This window comes from Dermacentor albipictus, chromosome 2 (genome assembly GCF_038994185.2).
Source record: "Dermacentor albipictus isolate Rhodes 1998 colony chromosome 2, USDA_Dalb.pri_finalv2, whole genome shotgun sequence".
Lineage (NCBI taxonomy): Eukaryota > Metazoa > Arthropoda > Arachnida > Ixodida > Ixodidae > Dermacentor > Dermacentor albipictus.
Genome location: NC_091822.1, coordinates 127,753,913 through 127,776,888, shown reverse-complemented (window position 1 = coordinate 127,776,888; position 22,976 = coordinate 127,753,913). Strand labels below are relative to the sequence as shown.

The 22,976-nt window shown below is 49.2% G+C and overlaps 1 protein-coding gene across 1 annotated transcript in view; it reads right to left on the bottom strand.

The window, feature by feature from the left end:
- LOC135897410 (alkaline phosphatase, tissue-nonspecific isozyme-like) overlaps positions 1-11,515 on the bottom strand; it is a 71,289-nt gene extending 59,774 nt beyond the window's left edge. The window contains exon 1 of the mRNA XM_065426022.2: positions 11,005-11,515. Within this exon, the coding sequence (XP_065282094.2) occupies positions 11,005-11,065 (61 nt within the window). The 5' untranslated portion in view covers positions 11,066-11,515. The remainder of the gene's footprint in view (positions 1-11,004) is intronic.
- Between the last annotated feature and the right edge of the window lie 11,461 nt (positions 11,516-22,976).

The following is a 22,976-nucleotide window of genomic DNA, read 5'->3' as shown; positions in this document are numbered from 1 at the left end:
ATCTTGGAGATTGTTGTAGCGCAGGCAGAACGAAACGGTCATAGAAGGCAGATGGGACAACACACGGCGCAGAACCACCTGCGAACAGCTGTTTACGTGCGCCATGTCGCACTGAACTACCGAAACCGCCGTCGCGCACTCCAAGACAAATCTTAACTAACGTTTTTAAATTAGTAAGCGTACATATTATTTGCTTCTAATCAAGAAAAGTCAAGAATATTATACTGTAAACGTTTTATTCATTACAATAAAAGAATTATGCAGCGTGTGCCACGAAACCTGGCAGTAAGCAACCCTGGGCGTCGCACCAGTCGCATTGTTGAAATCGCAATCATGTGAAATGAGCCCTCTAAAAATCGCATTGCGACGCGTGCGACAGCACCGATTTTCGTCGTTGCAGTCGCAGCATGTGAAACAGCCTTAAGACAAAGGAATTCCATTTTAAATGTCGTATTCTAAAGGAACCTCCCCCCACCACCTCCCCAGAATGCACTTATCAGGTTTCTAGAACTTTTGCCGACTACAGCAGCGAGCTAAATACGAGAAAGTGCTTTGAAATCCATGTCGACACGTTGGCGCACCGACATTGGGAGGTGTTTCAAGAGGCGCAAGTTAAAATTTTTAGCTTTGATCTGTCATATTCTCTTGTAATAGTCGAGCTATCACCGCGAGCTTTAGGAAAATAGAGCTTTAAAGCGTATTTCATCACTCCGAACTGATTACGTGTTTCTCGTCTGTGTCCATTTTAAAGGCTTTTCTTCGAGCGTTCTTCGGTAACCACTTAATTGCTGCCGGACAGTTATGCCCACCTATACGCGACCCCCATCGCACACGAATCAAATCGTCCAATGCCACTAATGATCTTGCTGAGAAAACGCTGCCTTTATTTCGGCGCCCACGGACGCTGACCTTCGCTCGTCAGCAGCGCTGTGGTGATCGGTAATGAGCTAATTGATAATAAAATTACACTAAGTAACTTTATGGCCGATTTTATTGCACATAACTGCTCTGCGGAGTCGAAGCCAGTCGGCGCTCGACGCATGTCCACTAATAGGAGTGCCGAGAGTGGCACTACGTGCAACCGCAAGACATTCGCTCGCAAAATCAAACACGATCGGAAAACGCAGATGTACTGGTAATTCACACCCACGTATAGCATACCTACAAATTAGGAAAGGGGCTATTGGAAAGTAATCCTCCAAATTCCAACGCATCTTATTACCGCAAGCTTGGGTTGCCCACCTGATATATATATATATATATATATATATATATATATATATATATATATATATATATATATCCACGTTGAGCACACCTTTGATTACATCGCCGGCGGCATCATTCATATCAGGGAGTTTTGCGTCGGCATAACCAACAAAGGCCAGCAAGAGACCTCCACAACGTTAATCGCCTTAATAAAAAACAGCAGAAGTGCCGCTCAGTGACACGAACCCAAACTCGCCAGCTTGCTCAATCTCGTCCTGAAAGCGTGATATATCTAACAAACCGTGCTGTTCTTCGCGCGTAACCGCGCAAGTAACACCGCAAAAATTTCACGTTTCGTAAAGAACAAAGTCCATCAGGGAGTGTGGAAACGCACGCGTGCGATGAACTTCCCCCCTCACCGAAACAAAAGAACAAAAAAAAAACACCGATCACGTGGCGGTGAGCTGTGTCGCTTCGGTACACACGCTCGCTCTCCAGAGACAACTGTGCACGAATGCATGAAGGCGTGAATCACGCGTTTCTGGACGGCGTGTCCTACCGGGGTCCGACAACGGCACGACTGTGAACCCATGGACGGATTTACGACGTATGGGGAAGGCTGACAGCGCCGAGCTTTTTATCGCAGCTCTGGGCTAGCCTCAGTTCCATTTTATTTATTTTTGCTTGCAAATGCATCGAGGTCGGCCGGGTTTGTATAGATATATATTTCAATTCCCGCACCCTCGGATGAATCACGTGGAAGAAAAGCCTTTGGGCAAAATACGAAAGCGGTGCTGACCTACCGAGTATAAGTTTCAGTGACGGCACACAGAACACCCTGTAAAGAAAACGGAGTGCAACTAGTGAGTGAGTGAGTTTGAAAATACAATTCCTTCATTTAACGCAAACCTTCTGTTTTCTGTCCGCTGTTGCGTGTGCCGAGGTATGCGTGGCCGGCAGGAGGTCAGGACGCCACTTCACGCAGAGTCAGAGACGAGGAGAGCTTTCTCGGCGAAGAATTCTTTATACAGTATGTACAAGTTTGCGTGGTTATGAGGAGAGACCAACCGAGCAGCTCCAAGCTGCTTAAATAACACTTCCCGTCCCCAGATTCCCCAGATAGTCCCTAAGGACGAACAAGTTCGAGAGAGAGAGGGTCCGGGCAGCCTCGGTGGTCCCAACGCCGCTTTCAGTGGCCGGCGCCTCCGGGCACCGCGCTGCGCCGTCAGGCCAATCTGGCGGTCGGTCGGTATGGGGCGCCGGGCAAGTTCAGTGGCCCGGCATACGACAAAGGGAACGAACGATCTGCAAGGCAAGGTGTCGAAACATAGTCCTTGGGTGGTCGGTAAAAGGGTTGCCCCTTGGCGCCGCCGCACGAAGGAAGGGGTGGGGTGCATTGCTGTCCGCACGAGGAGGGGCCGAATAGCAGTCGGTAAGCCGACGGCCGCTTCCGTCGTTGACGCCGTGCAGCTGCGAGGACACCCACGCCGCGCACTTAGTCGTCACGTGCCCGAAGCGGGCACCATGTGGGGATTAACGCTGCCTCCACGGTCGACACACCACCGCACTGGCCTGCCGTCAGGCAAATCCCCAGGCACAAACATAACACCGCACTGCATGCCTTGCTTGCGCTGCTTTTAAAACATGAATGTCCGCCAACTCGTCCAAAGTCACTGTCGTGATTGTTTACGCTTTTCTTAAGAATGAGTTGCGTTGTCAGGATTGGGGGCTCAATCCCGTCGCTCGTGATCCGTTGTCAAGATTGGAGTCCGGCATGAATTAGAATGTAGCTGGCCCATGTGGTCGTCCAACTTATCCACGCTGAGGACGTTGATGAAGGGAAGGACTGCTTCTCATCGACTACGAGGAATATGGGTTTATTTAGAATATTTATATCAGTCTAACATGACTGTTTGAGAAAGTACATCAGTTTAACATGACTGCTTGAGAGAGAGAGTGTCCAACATGACTGCTCAAGAGAAGTGTGTCGAGCATCCGCACAACAGCAGTATTTAAACACTCGGTCCTCCGGTCATACGAGGCGGCGAACGCTCGTTTCGTCGGCGCAAACTCGCCGCCTCCGTAGGACGGCCTACGCACACAAAGGAACACACGTTAGAATGTCCGGAGTCGACGTCAGAGGGGCCCCGTAGCACTCGGAGCCGTTCCGGGTAGCGCGTTGTGGAGTTTTCGAACAATAGTTGGCCCCGCCGAACTCATTCCGTCACAAAGTCGATTTAGTCACGCTGTGGCTAGAAGTTGGCGGTGAAGCTCCCGGTATGTTGCCCTCATAGTCGTAAGCGGGTGGCAATCTTGCACTGCAGCTGGCCATTCTTAACAGCGCCGGGAGGTTGCCTTCACAGTCGTAAGTAGGTGGCAATCATACACTGCAGCTGGTCATTCTTAACAGCGCCGGGATGTTGCCTTCATAGTCGTAAGTGGGTGGCAATCCTGCACTGCAGCTGGCCATTCTTAACAGCCTGTTGTCGCACCTCATTTCTGTTACTTGTTCGGGTCCCGCGTGATGCCCTCGTCGGTGTCTTGGCAAGCAAGCTCGCTCTTCAAACATCGTCAGCGTAGAGAAAGAGAGAGAAGACAAGAAAGGCGGGGAGGTCAACCTGGCGCACGGATCCGCGGTTTCAGCGTAGAGTTTCCTACAATAATTACTAGAGGGAACTCTGGAACTGCGGTCGTTCATCCACCGCGGGAATCATGGTGGGGCGGCTCGAACAGTTTGGTGATGTTAAGTTGGCTAGCTAGTTCTAACCAACTATACAGTCAACGTTAGTTTGTGGAATTGTCCTGTCTTCGTGCTTGTGGCTTCGGACGTTCTTGCAGCTTTGTTCGCTACGCTTTATCATTAGAATTTCAAGCACTTTCCAGTTTTCTAAACGCAGCGAAACTACTTGTCTCTGTTCAGATGCGTAATAATTGCGAATTGTTGCATTTGTTTATTGAATGAAAAAAGGACTGGCTCGAAGTTGCATTTATACACAATATATTGTTGAAAATGATCGCTTTCTCTTTCAGATCCACAAAGCCGTTTCGAACAAAAAGGACGACGTTTAGAGAAATCCGTACATTCTACACGCTCGATGAACCGCCATACTTGTGACCCCGAAGACATTTAGCAGCGGCGGCGTTGAAAGCCGGGCTTGATATCGAGGCGCCCTGTAGACACTAGTACCATAGCTCCCTCTAATATTTTTTGTAGGAAACTATATGATCAGCAGTGCCTGAGGTCGAAAGAAGTAAAGACATCGCCAGCTAATACCTATAACAAACGATTTCTGTTCATTATATATATATATATATATATATATATATATATATATATATATATATATATATATATATATATGCAGCCTCGGCAAATATTTGTTCTATTAAGCACCGTCCGAATAGTACGGGATGGTTGGTTTCATCTAGGGGAAATTGCGGAGGGCAGCGGCGCTTGTTGTGTTGTAAGCTTTGCGCGTCGTGTTTGCCTTGAAGTGCTCCTGCCCGCGTTCGCTAAGGCCTACTTACCCTACCAAGCCTGAACCAACTAAGAACGCTAGAAAGTACGGCGCTACCGAAGAAAAAAGAAAAGAGAGATTTAAGTATACACTAACTACAATTCCACGTTTAAACACTCCAAGTGCCTACATAGCCCTATAAACTAAGTTCAAGCTCTTGTGTCTTCAAAAGATGCGCCGCAAATGTGAAAAAAGAACAGGCACCACGGTAGTTGTTTTACAAAAGCACACAACGAGCTACACAAGAGGGGCTGTCGAACAACTAATCGTCAAATGTTGATTGATTGATTGATTGATTGATTGATTGATTGATTGATTGATTGATTGATTGATTGATTGATTGATTGATTGATTGATACAACGCCGTCGTTGTAAATATTGTAGCAAAGTCTCTGAAAAGGTCTTCAGCCTACGTGGCAACGGAATCGGCACCACTAACAACCGACAGGAAGTGCATGTGTAACAATGACAGTGCACGATATCCACAGTCTGGACATATACAATCGGCTTTTCCTCGATGTAGAGTAGCATTTTTTTCCCAACTTCGGCGCACGTGTGCGTGGGCTGCCGTGGCATGTTTGACACGAGGCAGGAATCAACAGCGCAAGGTGGGATCGCCTTTATTTTATTTTTTTTTCTGATCTGCCAGTTGTCAGCGGATATACGAGAGCGAATCAGGAAGTTCTTGCCCCTATTTTTTATTAGTCAAAATAAGGTCCATACAGGCAATTACAAATATACGTAGTATTCTACGTACCTTCCACTATTTTTCTACGTATTCCCCACACCGACAGACATTCTTCCCGTCGCACTACTAAATTTGAGATGCCCCCGCGGTAGAATTCGTCCGGCTGACTGTGGAACCACCGTTGGACTGCTGTCTTGGCTTCACCTTTTGCGAACTCGCAACGCCACCACCTCACACTTCTCAAAGCGACACACCTTTCCCCATACGTGGGCCGCATTTCCCTGTGCATTCCTATGGGCGTACGTCCCTTGCTACATAGAAAACGAATCACACTACGTTGCTCGTACGCCGTGGACATGTGAAGCACAATCGCCATCTTCAACACCTGACGGCAGCGCCGTGCCGTGAAGCTACCGGCAGATAACACCGGGCCGGTACACGAAAGGCCCACCGCTGGGAGTGGATAAGTTGACTTCGCAATTACAGCCGTAATTTGGCTAAAGAAAGGGGGGGGGGGGGGGGCAATGACTTTCTGATTCTCCCTCGTAAGATGCACCCTGAAAGATTCACATAATTGCTCTACACTAATCCTATCATCCGCAGTAATAGCTTCAATTCGCACATCGCAAATATGCATGTTTTAATAAAACTATTTCGTATTCATTAAGAATTAAACGCATAGTAGTAGTTGTTGCTGCAATAGTAAATGAGGAACGAACTTGTTGCTGACCGCATTGTAACTGCTTATACAGTACGAGCGGCAGACATACTGAACGGCGCTCAGACGAGGGGTGTGAGATTAAAAGGGCAAGGGAAATTATTAGCTGAATATATTTAAGATAAGGTGAGAAGAGCTATCAGCCATACGCTTAAAATTTCGTTTTTTTTTTTCTATGCTGCAGGCATGAGGCCAAGCGACTCTTGGCATGGCATGGCAAGAACTTTATTTTAGTCCAAAGAAACTAGGATCCGAGGGCACAAGCCCCCGGGCTATGTCGGTGGCTCCGCCCACGTAGGCACCGGTAGGCCAAAGGCTATCCCGATGTCGTGAGCTCTCCGGACGGCCAGGAGTTGATCTTGGAGGACTTCGCTGGATATGCGCCGACTCCAGCCCTCCTCACTGTTGAGATCCGAAGCCCTTTGGTTGGGGCACAGCCAGAACATATGATCAAATAGACACGGAGTGTGTCCACAACTCTTACATTCTTCGCTGCGGTTTTGTAGTACACGCCTCTATAACTTGGCGTAGCATCACCGCTGGTTGTCACTGTCCTGGGCTTCGGCTAAAAAAAGGAACTCCGGAATAAACAGACGGCTCCGACATCGGCCTTCTACACAGGCCTCCACTTACAGCTCGCTTCTCTCGAGGCTTTCACGACCAGGAAAACTTAGACCAGAGCCTAATTTTATAATCTAATCGCGCCCATACGGCAAAGATTCAGTTTTTTCTCTTTTTTAATGTGATCAGTTAGTAAAGTAGTTGGGGTTGGGCGCCTCCCCGAGACGTTAAATATATACGAGGGTCACTGCTTACTTCATGCTTTATTCCTAGGATCCATTTTTTTCCTTCCCGCATTTGATGTTGTTCGAGGGATAGCCAGCCCTCCAGTGGCCTATTTTCCCGAGCTCGCGTCATTTAACAAAAACGACGAGGACAACCGTATTTTTCTTTGCATTGTTTCGACCACGGCAGGTGTCAGTCGGCAACTAAGAGTGCTGCACAACTGTTCACTTTCCTCTAAATTTATCATATACCATATATTTCAGTTAAAACGTGAACGTAGAAACTGAGCCAGCGATTATTATTACTATTATTTGTTTTGAAAACATATATACATTACACGGGTAAGGGAGAGCGAGGCGCAGGCTGGCAACTGCCACAGAAAGGGGCAATACGCTTGCCCACTCTTCTGAAAGGAGGAGACAGCAGCGATAGCTCCTTCTTATCGAAACAATTAAAGCACTCATCAGTGGCGAAGTCATCGTGGCAGCTGTACGTGAACGCGTTCCGCGTCACGCGTCTTTGAGATTTGCATTTCTATTTAGTTGTGCTGTCACCCGTAAACCCTTTGACTGCGACGGCTGCCCTTGGGTGCAATGTCTGAAGGGTCCATGTGTTTTATTAATTTTTTTTATCATCAATATCGATTTCTATTCCTCTCGCCTTTCGTCAGTGCTTCGGACGTCGCCGCGCCGTTATCTCCGAAATCGGCCATACGGCGCGACAGACGATTAGAAAAAGAAACAAAGAAAAACGAAAGGAAGGAAGGAAGAAATGAAAATGAAACCGAAACGCAGGTCCCGACTCGAACGAAGCGTTGTTTCAACGAGCAGCGAACTGGGAATACCCGGTTTCGCCCCAAGATATGCTATCAGTGATTTGTAGACAAAGTACAAGTGTGTATAGCACATGTCATTATTGCGCATATCAGTAGTATGAGTGGTCTCATATGCTGAGTCAGTTTCACAATACCACTTGGGCCGCCCCGGCCAAGTCGTTTCAGTGATAAGCATCGATTTATCGACGCTGTACTGGCTCAAAAGAGTTACAGGAATGCCGTCAGTGATAACAACCATGATGCACGTGTACTTGTTCCCTCCTTTTACCATATAGTCTTTTGCTGCGTGACATGTGATAGCTCCCGTTCGCATGGGGTGGCGTAGACTACCGGTTGGGCACGCTGGACACGTGCTTCTCCCCCTCCCCCTCCCATGCTCAAGTCCAATTTTTGTTTCAGCATGTGACCTGTTCATCCCTCCTCTTTCGCCTTCCCCGTCCCCGGTCAACACCACCTAGATAGCACAAGGCCTTTTCACTCCGATCCATGATGTCATGCTACCTGGCCCGACTGCCATATAAGCTAATGGGGACGCTCCCGACTAGGCAACAGTGATTTTGACGTCACCGCTTTCATCACGCCAGCCTTGTCAATGGAAATTTGGGGCCAGGTAGCGTGACGTCATGGATCGGAGTAAACAGGCCTTGTGTTATCTAGGTGGCGGTGCCCCAGTCAAGTGCCAGATAATTATTTTCAAAGTAAATTGGTTGATTTTAACGTATACCAAAGCAAACACTGCGGCTTATTCTGGAGAAAAAGAAACACTACGCGATCACGGGACACAAAAATAACGCACGAGATTCAATTGAATTTCAACAGAAGGCCTATCGAGGGCAACAGAACCTTAATAGAAACGCAACAAAATTCTTAAAATTATTTTTTTGATGCCGAGGGTAAGAGGCAGACAACGTTGGGCTACGTTATGTCTGCTCCTGGCGCTGTGTGTTTCGCCTTCGTGCCGTCTCTTTTTTTTTCTTGGTTTCCTTTTTTTTCACATTCAGCCCAATGGCCGTGCACCAACCAGCCGAAGTGAGCCCAATCCAACCCCGGAATTTTATGAGATTCCGTAGTGGTAGAGCTCCGGATTCATTTTGGCGGCCAATAGGTAGTTTGCCTCCTCTGATTAGGGCGGAATTGAACAACACCCATTAAACTGCGGCGGCCATAACTGGGGGTCGAACGCGGCCCCTCGTGCTCAGCAGCAGAACGTCATTGTCGGCCATAGTCACGTGTACCGAGCCACAGCGACGGGTCACTTCTCAGGGTGACACTACAGACGGTTAAATCGCGAGATCGCACCGTCAGGTGAAGCGTTCAATTATCGTAATTGTCGGGTGCCACTTGCACATACCGCGGCGAAATTTTCCTGATTAAATAGCGCTGACACAAAAAGAGAGAGAAAAACATTGCCTATCTGTTATAGCGAGAGCTCGCGAATCATCACAAGGGCGCCCTGTCAGGAGAGCCGGTAAACGTCGCGCCTTTCCTTGTGGCCGCAGGCGGTCACCCCTACCTAACGTGCGGCTAACCAATACAAGAAGTGCACCCGTACGAAAGGGATGCGCACCTGCAGCAGTTACCGCCACTGAAAGCGGTGCCGGGGTGACATTTCGATGGGAGCGAGACGGTGGCAAATTGGAAGATTTCCATTAAGCGACGTTATATGCTTCTCTCTGGGGACGTGAAACGACGTGTAATAAGTGAGCTCTGACGCCTGCTATGCAGGTTCGATGGCTGTGGTAACCTCTTCCGGGGTATGAAAAAACTAGCTGGGCTGCCAATTACCAGAACAATCTCGCCAAGCAAGCGTGTTTTCGTCTGCTACCAGAACCACGCGCACCAAGATGAAGCGCACAGCCCTGATCCTGCCTGCGCGACAAACCACAACGAAGAAAGCTATAGAGTCGAATGTGCTTCTTTCGTAGAAAGTGAGCAGTTCATTTTTAGCGTATGACGAAGCCTGCAGGTTCTTTTCTTTACAGCGAAGCTGTATCTGGATAGCTTCTGATCAATATTTGTTCTTAGGCAAGATCCGTGTAGAACGCAAAAAGATATATACACAGTCGGTCCAACTGTTTCCGCGTGATGTTATCAGTCGCGGTGGTCGCTCTGAGTGTTATCGACCGCGTTATGACGCATGACCTTCATGGCCATATGTAAAACGTGGGATGGCGGCGCTCCTTCGCTTCCTCTGGAAGGTTGAAAAGTACAATAAAACGCAATAGCGTACCAACCAATCGTCGTCTTTAAGGTCAACCTAGCTCGCCCCGACGGCAAGTGGATTGTGTCCTTCCTGCTGGAACGGTTTAGGATTGAGTTCTGCACGTCTGCACGGTCGTAAGTGTGCCGACCACGCGTCACCGGTCGTGTGTAGATTTAACCTTTGGCAAGAACGTGTCTAGCGCAGCAGTACAGCCGATCGCGGTGTACCACAGCGACCACAAAGCTATGGTCACTGTGGTAACGAACGAGACATAATAAAGACGATAACAACCGCGAAGTTACGTGTATGCGTCTTTATTCAATCAATATAGCATTAACCATATAAATCAATATAGTTGTCAATATAGTCATCCCAATACAGCTTCGCTGGTTATCCTTCTTCACAGAGTGGAAGGGCACTAAACCTTTTCTTTTTTTATTTACCTTTTTTACTTACGATTAAACGCTCTTAGTCTTTTGCATTGTCGGTGCTTAAGAAATGCCAGTTTTAAACACCCTGATGCAAAGGCGAAATCACATTTGACGAAAATACGGGCGTACTGCCCGATGGCGGGGACTGGATTCAGCAGGTCGTGAAACATTCGCACAGAAGACATAGCTGGGGATTACCGAGCTGTTCCAAAGCGGGCAAAAGAGAGAAAGACGTGAACGTGATCGCTTCGGGTATTGCGTGCAACTCGTTGCCTCCTCCGCGGCGAAACTTCGATGCGCGAAAAGTACTGTGGGAAAAAATAAATGCGATTCGGGCATCGCCTGACAGTTCCAACGTGGGGCGGGCCCGCAGCACGCCGAGTCGCGTACCTCAGGACCTTCATTAAGGTTTCGCATCCATACATCTATCCATCGCTTCATGCACTGTAATTCGGTGCCAAACTCGTACATAAGCGCCGTAGCCTCTCCGTACTGATGGACTTAATACGATATAGTCAGACCTTACGCGGAGGGTGCTTCGCTATAGGACATTGCGCGTCCTGCCATAAAACAAAATTCTTTTTTTTTTTTTAAGGGGGAAAAGGAGAGCACTCACCGAAACCCGCAGCCTCGTAGACGCAGGCCGCCAAGCACACGATGAAGGCGACAACCTTCATCCTGCTGTCACTTTCTTCTCGCCTTCTACGCCTTCGGCTCCGGTATTTATCCGATGGCCGACTGATAACGGCACCACCGCCCACACCGCTCCGTCCGTCGAGGAAGAACAGTTGCTGTTGTCTGCAGCGCAGACGACGTCACACACCGCTCGTCACGGGACGCACACACCCATACTCTCGTCGCCAATCTCAACGTGACAGGACGTGCGCGCGCCGCAGCGCCGATCGAGAGTCGAACTCACAACCATCCGCCGCCTCATTGACGCGACGGGCTCTCCTGAACGCACGCGCCGCGCGCGTGTTGGCACGTGCAACGGAGATGGCGTGGGCGGCGTCCGAGTGTCGGCTTCTCGACGCGCGGTGAGTGATGCGTCGGGAAGCGAAAGTGTAAGCACCCACACGACGACGCACGTGCCAGCTACCTTTCGCCGCAGACGACGCCGCAACGCGAAAAGCCCGCTGCCGTCGACGAAGCCTGCAGCAGCGGCAGCGTTTCGCGCGCAGGAGAGAGGGAGAGAGAGAGAGAACGAAAGGGGGTGCAAGGTGACGAGAGAAGGAAAGGGAAAGTGCGTTACTGGGTGAGTGAGCTGGAGCGCGCGCCCAGCACACGCCGGAGGAACTCTTGCCTCGGGGACCTACCTACCTGTGCGCACGCAGCCAGCGGCTCGCGAAGTACGCACGTAGACCCCCCGGAAAAAACAAAGAAAGAAAACTAGGCTATGCCGCCGCTTGCAGGCCTTCTCCCATTCCCGGTCTCTTTCCCTTTCGCGTAGTTGCGCGCGTGTATCTCTCTCGTGCGGTCTTAAAGTACTGTAGGAAGCGGGGTGACAAAGGCAGGTCGGGCGAGGGCAGCGACGGGACATCTTAACTCCAGCGCGTCCCTGCACGCTCGTGTTTGTCCTTGTTGAAAAGGAGGCGTGCGAGGCGAGGACTTGTTACGGGCACGTCGCTGTGCGACAGTCGTGCCACCGGCTCTGCACTCGTGCCCTTCGATGCACTGTCTCCCGATGCCGTGCACGAGGTTTCGGCCGACACACGACGCGAAGCGGCCGTACGGAAACATCATCCACAGTTCACACGGTAGTCTCATTGTTAGAGAAGCACATGCAGCGCAGATCAGAGGGCAACATTCAAAAGCGCTCCTGTACTTATCCCAGGCTGTCAAAATTAATCCGCAGCCATCCACTATGGCGTCCCCGATAACCTCGGCGTTGCTTTGAGATGTCGAACTCCATGAATGGAATCAAATCAAGTCAGACGAGAGAGGATCGAGCTTCCCGTTAATATTTTACACTCACGCTCGATGACAGCGGACTGCCGCGAGCAAGCGCGGCCGTAGCAGCGAGCGAAGTGACCTTTGTGCTGTCTATCGCTTTAACGCAAAGTGAATGCCGAGAACACACAGCACACACAAAGCTACGAGCCGTTGACGCCCCCAACGCGGAGCGCTCTCCAAGATACAAGACCGTGCGCCAGCGCGCCGCCGTCACATGCGCAACCGGAGTAGAAGGCTGACCCCCTTCCCTCATTTACCCCCGGTGCCTCACAACGTTGGGTGCCTCGCGCGACGGAAGACGGCGCGCTTCTTCCCCGCTCTCCTCTCTTTCGCGCAGGCCAGATTGCGCCGCGGTCGTCGGCTTGCACGCTTTCACTCTCACATACAGCGCAGGGCGCGCGGCGACGACGTGTACTTAGATTTAGGTGCACGTTAAAGAACCCCAGGTGGTCAAAATTTCCGGAGTCCCCCACCATGGCGTGCCTCATAATCAGAAAGTGGTTTTGGCACGTAAAGCCCCATAACTTAACTTATCGCCCTTGTACTTTGTACAGAACATCACGGCGACGGCGGAAATGGGCCCGGAGTGTCCGCATAGTTGCTATCGCAGTAATGGAATGATGAAACACGCGCACGTGATCTCAATTCACAGTACCTTCGGGGGCGTTATGGAATGCTGTGAATAGCAGCTCAGTATCACATCGTGACGTCGCACGAATACTCCACGTTTTGTAGATAAGGGCGATGCTTCTCGCGGTGGCTCTCCAACACGACGACCGTGATGAACAGGGTATACCCATGCGTATAGCTTTCACAGTTCGTCGGTGCGCGCCACTACTCCTGCGCCACTCTCCATTCAAGACACATACTTGAGGTGTGAAGAAAATAGAACAGGTGCCCATCAAGGTAAATGTGGAAAACATGACCTTTCGGCCGCGGCACGGGACCCTTGTTCACAATAACTGCGAACAAGGCGTCCGTGTGGGGGGGGTCTTTAATCAACGTCAGTTATTCTGTTGACGATTCCTCCCGGTCTGTAACGGTCAAACTTCTCAGCCATACGATCGACAGAAAGTAGGTTCGCATAAGGTACAACGGCGCAGAGTACTGCACTTTGGGCCAGTTGGTGCGACGTACCGCAAAGTTAACCAGCGCAAATAAACGAGGACGTAAGAATACATACGCACAGGACCAGCGCTGCATAATGGAACTCCAACACGGCGACCGCGATGACATCAATGGAAGCTCTCCATATGCAGGTTTCACAGTTCTCCGATGGCGTGCGGCTACTCCCGTGACCCTTTGCAGTTAAGCCACACCTTGGAAGCAGTATGACATTCAACCGCATCAGCTGTACAGCTGATACGGAGAGGGAAAGGGGGTTAATCTTACCGGGTAAGTCCAAAAGTGGCAGTAACCTTGTTACTGACAACGCGTGGTCACCTTAACCACGAAAGAGCGAGCAGGAAGAGAGAGGCGCCGGTGGATTAGGAGAAAGCGCGAAGCATGGACGTTGCACTTTCCGGTATACGCGTATCTCGGTTATTCCTCGTTGCGAGCTGTAGGGAAAACCAGAAGAAACGGCCGGGGGGTAACACTGATCTCGTTGTTCTTGCGCCCGCCTCGCAAACTTGAAGTGGGACCCCGGCAATATCTCTCTCTCGCTTCCCGTTATTGTTACGAGGCCACTTACCGACTTTTCCTGCATGTTACGCGCGTGCACGCGCACTCTCGTGTCCTGGGTGCCCGGCAGCGGAGGCCCAAATCTCTCGGTCGGAAGAGCTGGTTTCGTTTCCGCTGCGCGTTTTCTCCTCCGTCACACCACAGTGAACCGAATGTAAGTGCGCCACTTGATGTGTACGCACTGGTGTACATATAACGCTTGTGAGCACGCTTGCGCGTGAGACACGCCTGTGCACTCGGCGGTGCGAGGAAGTTCCGCGTGATACAGCAGAATAAAAGGGGCGCGGTGCGCTTCCTTCGTGCTGTTCTTTACACGGCGCGTAGCCCGGGACCTCGGGCTCGGTGCAGCGCCCGCGCCCTCTCTCTCTCTCTCTCCCTCTCTCTCTCTCTCTCTCTCAAGCTTGTACGCGTGCGTACGACTTCCTCGGATGCGAGAGAGGAGAGCCGCGTTACGGAAACGGCGAAATATGTGCCGTCGTCGTCGGCGTCCTCCCCCCTCCCTTCTAAATCCGCGAGAAACCAAGCGAAGAAATGCGACTATATCCGCATGCATGTTCGCGTGGTTTCGGGCAAGACGCGTGGCAATATTTGAATCCACTCTCCTAACGGTTTCAGAAGCAGCTGTGAACGCTCTTACTCCTACGTCGAAGTGCGGAGCCAGTTAGGTATGCGCGTGAGTGCACATGCACTAGGCATATGCATGTACAGTCGAACGCCGTTATAACGAAGTGCTTCCGGCATCCTAAATCATTCGTTGTACGGGACGCTTCGCTATAAACGTCGCGCACCATACCACTCACAATAAAACGGGAACAAAATTATTACTTCGCTATACAGCTCATTTCATTGTAGAGGCGGTCTTAGAGGCGTTTGACTGTAAAGAGCGCCTACTCTCTTAATTTTTCGCACTCTCTGTGTTCCGGTAGGAGTATTAGCAGTCACCGCGATATAAGGTGACCTTAGGGTAATTAAGCACTCCATGCTACTTCAACATCAGCTAATTAATTAATTAATATAATTCACCTCCTTTTCCTGCCCGTCGTCGTTTTACACTGCTGTAACTCCAAACCTTATGTTAAATACAAACTTTTTAAAGCGTATTTATGGCAATGAAATAAAAAAATGAGTGAAATGAGAATAAACGAACAAAGTCATTATTCGCGGTTATATGATCTTGGATTGTCTCTGTCCGTGTCACTTCGCGCTACAATCCAAGATCATGTTACCGTACCAACTCGCCCAACTTGCTATCCTTTCGCGGTTATCTTGTCTCCACTGAGGGCAGGCTTATGTGACAGACCGTGACGACAAGACATACTTCTTTGCTCATCATTTCGTCTTCGTTTACGCTTTCCCCCTCAGAAAACTGGGTGCACTGTTTCGTTGACCTCACTACATTTTCTTTCATTTCCTTCGCTTTTCTCTCTCTACCTGACTTGTTAATGCGTCATTTGCGCAAGCTATCTCACGACTCCTCAAAATGCTCCAGAACGCATTAGCTAGCTGGAAAGAACATCCCATTTCTTGCATGACCCGCCGATCGCGCAATGAAAATGACCACTTCGTTCACTGTCTGCAAACTATCTTCGGCTAGACTCAGCACGTGTCGTTTCTGGGGCTGGGCTATTCCTTATGCGAAAACACACAAGGAAAACGAGCGTACCATCCACATATGTGGATGCGAACAAGCATTTACGGAATAGAACACCTTTCACAAGTAATGGCTCGAGGGCGCGATTTCGCATAGTTGTACTTATCCGGTGGCACATATGGTATATAAGGACTCGTTCCCAGCGTACAAGCCGACATCGTGCCCACGCTACGCGTCATGGCGAAAGCGGAAATGAAACACCGCGTTCTAGTTAGCCTTACTTCGCCCGCGTTTCAATTGTCCACGCTAGTGCAAATCCCGTTCACCTACAATAGCTAGTATCGCGGTTGTTAAAATGGGAGGCCATAGGTAGAGATAGATCCGCTCAACATCGTCTCGCAGCAACCGATTAACCAAAGAAAAAAAAAGAAATAATTTTTACGAGAGACATATTAAGGCAGCCCGGATGTCAGAAGTCAAGGCGTATAGCAGTCGCCGTATAACGCTCGTCACGACCTGTCGCACACCCGGTAGGAATTTGCGGTCCGCCAAATCGATTACCCGCAAAACTGGAGCAGCCGGCGCCAAGGACGCTCTAGACAACGCGCCAGAGCGTTTCTGACGCTGCTGCCACGTGCACCCTCGGCTGCGGCGTGCGCCGTCGCTCTTCTATCGCCAACTTCCCGCGTCCGTCGCAAGGCCCGCGATCTCGATCTCGTATATATGTCCTCGCCGTTGCCAGCGGCGGTCGTCGCGTCGCCAGGCGCGATTTCTATTCTCCCCGAGGGTGGCGGGGGTCAAGCCTCGCGCAACTTGCGGAACAAGTGGCGAGAGAGAGAGAGAGAGAAGGAGATTCTTGATGATGGGAAGGAAAGTTTTGGGTAAAGCAGAGGAGAGGACACCTCAACCGCGCGAGAGAGAGAGGGTGTGCACCAGGCAGCGCAGGCGAGAGAGTGCGGTACCCTTCCGAAAGAAGAGCGTCGCCGAAGTGGCCGGGGAGAGGGAAAAAAAAAAAAAAAACCCGGACTGTGCATGCAAGATCGGCGTATGCACACCCGCCCGCCCGCCCGGAAGAGATTGTTATCGCCGCCTCTCGCTGGCGAGAGCCCGGCAATTATCGAAAGTGGTGCAACTTCAGACGAACGCCGACACGTGGAAGCGGCCCCACGTAGTACAGTTGGCCGAGCGAGGGCCGCGCCGGCTTATTTATTGATGCGTACTACGTGCGCTTTTATATATTGGGTTATCTTAGCGCCCTAAGTCTGACGTGCTCGAGCAGAGGCATACACGCCGAGTGCGCGGAATTGAGGACCCTCTCACCCCGCGGAGAGTGTTCGGAGGCTGCAGACCTGCATCTTATTTGCGTTTTTTTTTTTTGCCTCGGTTGATTTTTAACCTAATTAGGGGGGCGCGGGAACGTTAATTCACTCTCGCAACAATGCGCCGTTGATCGCTTGTGCGCTACTCGTTCACGCTTGCGTGCATATATATATTCTTGAGTCCCCGTTTGAAATGCAGATGTGTTCTTTTAGCACACCTGTTATCACGGCGCGACACGCTGCCTCCTCCGATGTTCCTATTTAGCTCGTCCACCGGGGCCACGTCGGATTTTAAAGTAATTTGAAGTAGTAACTTAGCGCGATAAAAATCACAGAGACAAGAAAGGTGCACAAGGACAAGCGCTACAAAGCGCGCGTATGTGCACCTTTCTTGTCTCTGATTTTTATCGCGCAATGTTACTACTTCAATTATGGAAAACCAACTAGCCGAAAAATCAACTCTTCTAGGATTTTAAGGTGAACCGCTGAAATTGCGATACCCTAAATATCCTCCTCCCCCCTCCCCCAATGTGCGAACCGACCTGTGGGACCTGTGGGCTCAATTTGCAAAGCTTATGTCGTAACGCATACCATACCATGCGCACAAGAAGTACACGCAAGCACACATATACAGCGCAATGTGTGTGGGTGTGTTCATTGCCCTATGGGCTTATTATGTTCTGGAATTAAATGTAACAGGCAAGCGTTGTTTCATTTGCGGACCCATTTCTGAAATGGCAAACCGCGTGCTGCTTCCAGCACCGCAAGGGTGGCGCGGGGGCGCAAGACTACAACGTCTGGAACTAATATATGCCAACGACAGACGGTATACGAGCGGCGCCCTTTGTGGTGAAGCATCACCACCATCCAGCCGTTCTCCCTTGCCGGTCGCCTTTGCTAAATTAATGCACTCTCTATAGCGACTGGTCTACACATGCTGTAATGGACCGCGTTAGCGTATCCGAACTCCCTTTTGCAGGCGTTCGCAGCGAATTTTCCGCGGGAGGACGCGTGTTGTATACGAAGTGCATACCTTGCGCGCTCACAAAATGACGGTTACCGCTCCGTGTACGCAGCGCGCGGAATGATATTATAGGCGTTCAAAAGCGGTGAGAGACCAAGGCTTAAAGTGATACGCGTAAGTGTCGGGCCCCGATGCATCCCGACGTTTGCGCTATGCCGCGAAGCCAGGCAATTTTGTCGACTAGACGCTGGGCAGACGAGATTATTATCAAGCGCTGTATGCACACTGCTCCGGACTACCAAGAAAAGCACATGGCGTTCGGCGCGACCAAAGAGATTCACGACCATCGCCTTCACTATCAGTTTCTTTCTGCTTTTTGCCGATTACCCTGCGAGCACTTCCTTGAGCAAGCGAATAAGAGAGAGAATGAGAGAGAGAGACAGAATAAGAAAACGAGGGACCTTTTATAGTTATTCGAGATGGGAAGCTGTGCCTTTCGACGCAGCACTTCTTCAAAGGGTGCACTTCCATGCATCTCCAAGCCCGGTTGACTGGTAAAACTGGAGAGATAAGACCAGGCCCGATCTTCTTTCCTCACGCCTTCTGAGCGGCGAAAGAGAGTGTGCGAAGCAGCGACTTACCTGGTGGCGTTCCCAAGTAGGCGATGGATATTATAGTTTAGATGTGCCACGTTTTCGAGCTGTCATACTGTAACACCACGGTAGGCTTCTGCCTTGTACCTGCATGGTTTCTCTCTCTTTTTTTTTTTTTTGCCGGAAGGAAAGACTTATACCGGCCATATATCGGCAGCTCATCAGCAGGCGTTGGTTGACCAGGGGCACAACTGTCGCGTTTGCACGATGTCATGCCTGCTTTGTTAGCGGCACGCAGTTACTCCTTGTATATATGGCACTGAGCTGCTGTGCACGAGGTCGCTAATTCGTTTTTCGGCCGCACATGGTCGCATTCACACAGGATGCGGGATGCAAAAACATTCCTGCACTTACGCACAGACTGAATAAGTTCGGCATTAATTTTGCGGAAAGAACTTGATTACTACAAGATAAAATGAAAGACGACCTTTCACGTCTTGGATTTATCGCCGAAATACTAGCGCTGCTAGGTCAGTGTGACGTCAAGAATGTCAACGATTTTTCTGTGTGTGTGTGTGTTTGTGTGTGTGTGTGTGTGTGTGTGTGTGTGTGTGCGTGTGCGTGTGCGCGTGTGTGTGTGCGTGCGTGCGTGCGTGCGTGCGTGCGTGCGTGCGTGCGTGTGTGCGTGTGTTACTACCGTCTTTTGTTCTCTTGCATGCAATGTAGGTCGTCTTGACCAACAAAGAGAGTACTAATTAGGCCTGAGAAAATGCCGTTTCATATCCATGATGTGCTGAAGAGCCGGTGCGGGCACGTCAAGGCAGATCCAGTTTTGTTCGCGCATCTTTTCTGGCTTACATAGCCGCCTCTCATGGATTGTAAAAGGGCAATTTGCGAAAACAGGTCAACTTATTTTCCTCTTTTATACTGTCCCTCAAAAGAATCCGACGTAGTCGAAATTCATCCGCAGCCCTCCATACAGTCTAAAAAAAGTTTACACCCTTTGGGGCGTATATCTGCCGCACAACAATAATCGTCATCTGCCGCATTTCGATGGGGGCGAAATGCGAAAACACCCGTGTACTTAGATATAGGTGCACGTTAAAGAACCCCAGGTAGTCGAAATTTCCAGAGCTTTCCACTACGGCGTGCCTCATAATCAGCAAGTGGCTTTGGCGCGTGAAACCCAATAATTTGAGTTTTAGTCGTCTGCCTTGCTTGCAATTGCTTTCTTTAAAACGCCGCGCCCGCTACTTTCCCGTCGGCAATGCGATGTCATGTTGATAACGCGCATGCCATTCGTTACTGGGAAGTACCGGGCTCGCCGCGTTAGAGGAAGGAAATGCGGACAAGACAGATGACGTTTATCGTTGTGTGGCAAGATGCGAAACTTTTCTTAGAGTGCAATTATGGTGCCCGTCATAGCCGGAATGTTTCCTGAAAAGGACACTCACGTCCCTTCGTGCAATAGCCAAGCCTCCACAGTTCTACCGTTAAAGGGGCTAGGTAAACTAGGAAAGATGCAAGCATGAAAAAGCCCTTGCGACGCCACTCTGAAGCTCCCCACCATGGCCGCCATGACATCACCAATTTTGACAACGTCTACGCAGGTTGTTTTCACTGGCTTTACTTAACGAAAAAAATAAAAGTGTACTGACGATGCCACACGCATAGGTGGCGAAACGTCTATGTTTTTGTTATTTTTCGTTAAGTAAAGCCAGTGAAAACAACACTTTGAAGTCTACGCATGTATATAGTGACACGTGTACTTGTTTATCTTTTTCGGCTGACAGCTCTTTACCGTCTAACAAATGTTATCGCTCAGCGCGGGACGCGCCCGCATGTATCAGAAGTCTCTCGAATGTTATCCATGGTTCTATCTGCTGTCTATTGTCACCGAAATATGTGTAATCTGATTGTTTACGCGACGCGAGTTGTGTAGAACTTTCTGGAAAACCCGCGGGCACCAGCGATCACTCTGGAAACCTTCGATGACTCATGTGTAAAAGCCGACGCGCGCTTGACCGGCAGATCAGATTTTGAACGATCGCCGACTGTGTTCGCCGCTGTCGTTGTGCGTTGAGTGTAGCTCTTTTTTTCTGGGCACAGGTTCGCCCAATAAAGATTTAGTTTCGCCACTTACAGTTTTGCGACTGTGTTCGTGACCGTCGCTGCCACGTGACAATAGTTATCTATTGGCAAAGAAGGACTCATTTACATTGCAATGCAACCGAAAGCTCGAACTGCCAAGTTTCGCAAACTTGACCTTCGCCAAAAACACCCCAAACAAAGGAAATTATTTTTTGCATCTGTGACGTCACACTGACGTGTACCGGCGCTGATGTTTCAGCGTGAAACACAAAAGTGAGCTTCGCTTTCTACGCCAGCAACCAACGCTTTTCCTCCAAATGAATGAACATAGAGTTCTTAAGAAATAATCTACCAATCTAGACTGATATCCTGTTGCTATTTGTAGTGTCCTTCTAAACATCATAATCCAAAACAGGGCAGTGCGCTGCGTGACTTGTTACTAGATGTATATCAGGACCTTGAGTGTGGCAACAAGTAAACAATAACCGCAGAGGAAACTGCTTAAATATCGCAGAAGGATCCTCCGATGAAAGTTTTTCCACAACCTTTATCACTCTAAGGCAGGAGTAGACCGCGAAAATACTTTGGGCCACCGCATTATCTGTCGAGAGGAAGGGACAATATTTCGAGAGTATGTGGAATTCCTTTGGGAGATGACGTTTTTCATTATCCTTTTTTTTCGTACCATTTCAAAACTGGAACTTTCTTACACAACATGCTGTTTGCATCCCACCAAATTATGCCTTGTTCTTTTAAGTATTACCTTAATGTTTCTCCCCTGCTGTACAAGGCGATACAGGTACCTAGAAGTAAATAAATAAATAAATAAATAAATAAATAAATAAATAAATAAATAAATAAATAACCCAGTCAATGTATAATTTGCGTGAACAGTTGTAGCCTGCTCATGCCAGTAAGAAATCGGGATGCGTACCAAGAGGTAGAAAGAGAGACAGGTGATAGGGGAAGTTAACCAGATTAGGCCTGGTGGGCTACGCTCACTGGGGAAGAGCAAAATGGAACCGAAAAGTGATAAGAAGGAGAAAAATTCGCATACGTATACGGGGTGTTTTATTTTACTGTCAGCAGAAATTTTAAATATCACCCGTGACATGAAGCACAATTCTATTGCCTGAGCTAGGCTGCTCTCAATAGCAGAGATTATTTACACACGAAATATAATATTTGACCAATTGCCCAAACTTTGCTGATTAACTTTTAAACTAATTACTTTACGCCCCATTTACGAATTGTATCCGGTGTTCTCTGAAGCCATATTCACTTCGAACGAATTCTGAGGATGACACCGGTTTCGACATATGTGTTCCCAAAGTTTGCGTCGAAATGCATTGGTGTTCCAGTAACCTTTGAGCTTCAGTGCATAGAAAAAAAAGATTTCTTAAAAAGTAAGTGAAACAACGCTGTAATTTTACGGCAAGTTCGACTGCGCTTAACTCAACACTGGTGTTAGCTTCAAAATTTGTTACAAGAGGATGCGCCTTGTGAAATCACTGGCTTCCATTCGTGTATAGCAATACGAGTATGGGTGCGCTAAAGTGATTAGTTGAAAAGTTATTTTGTGAAATTTTGATCATAAATCAATTATGCGTATTTATATCCAGTGTACGCAGAGTATCCCACTTCGAGTATTCCGGCTCAACAAGTAGATATATAATAATATTTGGGGTTTTACGTGCCAAAACCACTTTCTGATTATGAGGCACGCCGTAGTGGAGGACTCCGGAAATTTGGACCACCTGGGGTTCTTTAACGTGCACCTAAATCTAAGCACACGGGTGTTTTCGCATTTCGCCCCCATCGAAATGCGGCCGCCGTGGCCGGGATTCGATCCCGCGACCTCGTGCTCAGCAGCCCAACACCATAGCCACTGAGCAACCACGGCGGGTTAACAAGTAGATATATGCTAAATGTCATGGGCGACATAAAAAAAAATTCTGTTAACGTTAATATAAAACACCCTGTATACGCACGCGCAATGAAGTGTTCATCGTTGAATCGTTCACAAGCGGCCTATAATAGGCTGCTGCATCTCAAGAAACGCAGTACCGTTTTCGTGACTTTGCATATCTCTTCTTTCGTGAAAGGCCCATCGTCTAATTTCCCTAAGGCTGTCCGAAGGCGAGCTTCTTATCTGTGCACGATGGGCGGTCACACAGGAGGATTTCTAATGCTTCGTCAGTGCCACGGTGTGTAACCATTAGCATCGTCCGCGATTCCAATTAAGAATGAATAGGCGTTTGTAAAATAAGTTACTCCGCTCACAAATGACACAGCAGGGTTTGTCAGGTGTCGGGTAACGCCGGGTAAAAGTTGTACACACGTTGATCCGTGGCATGTAGGTGTACCAATAGTTCCGTTGAAGTGTAGGTGAGA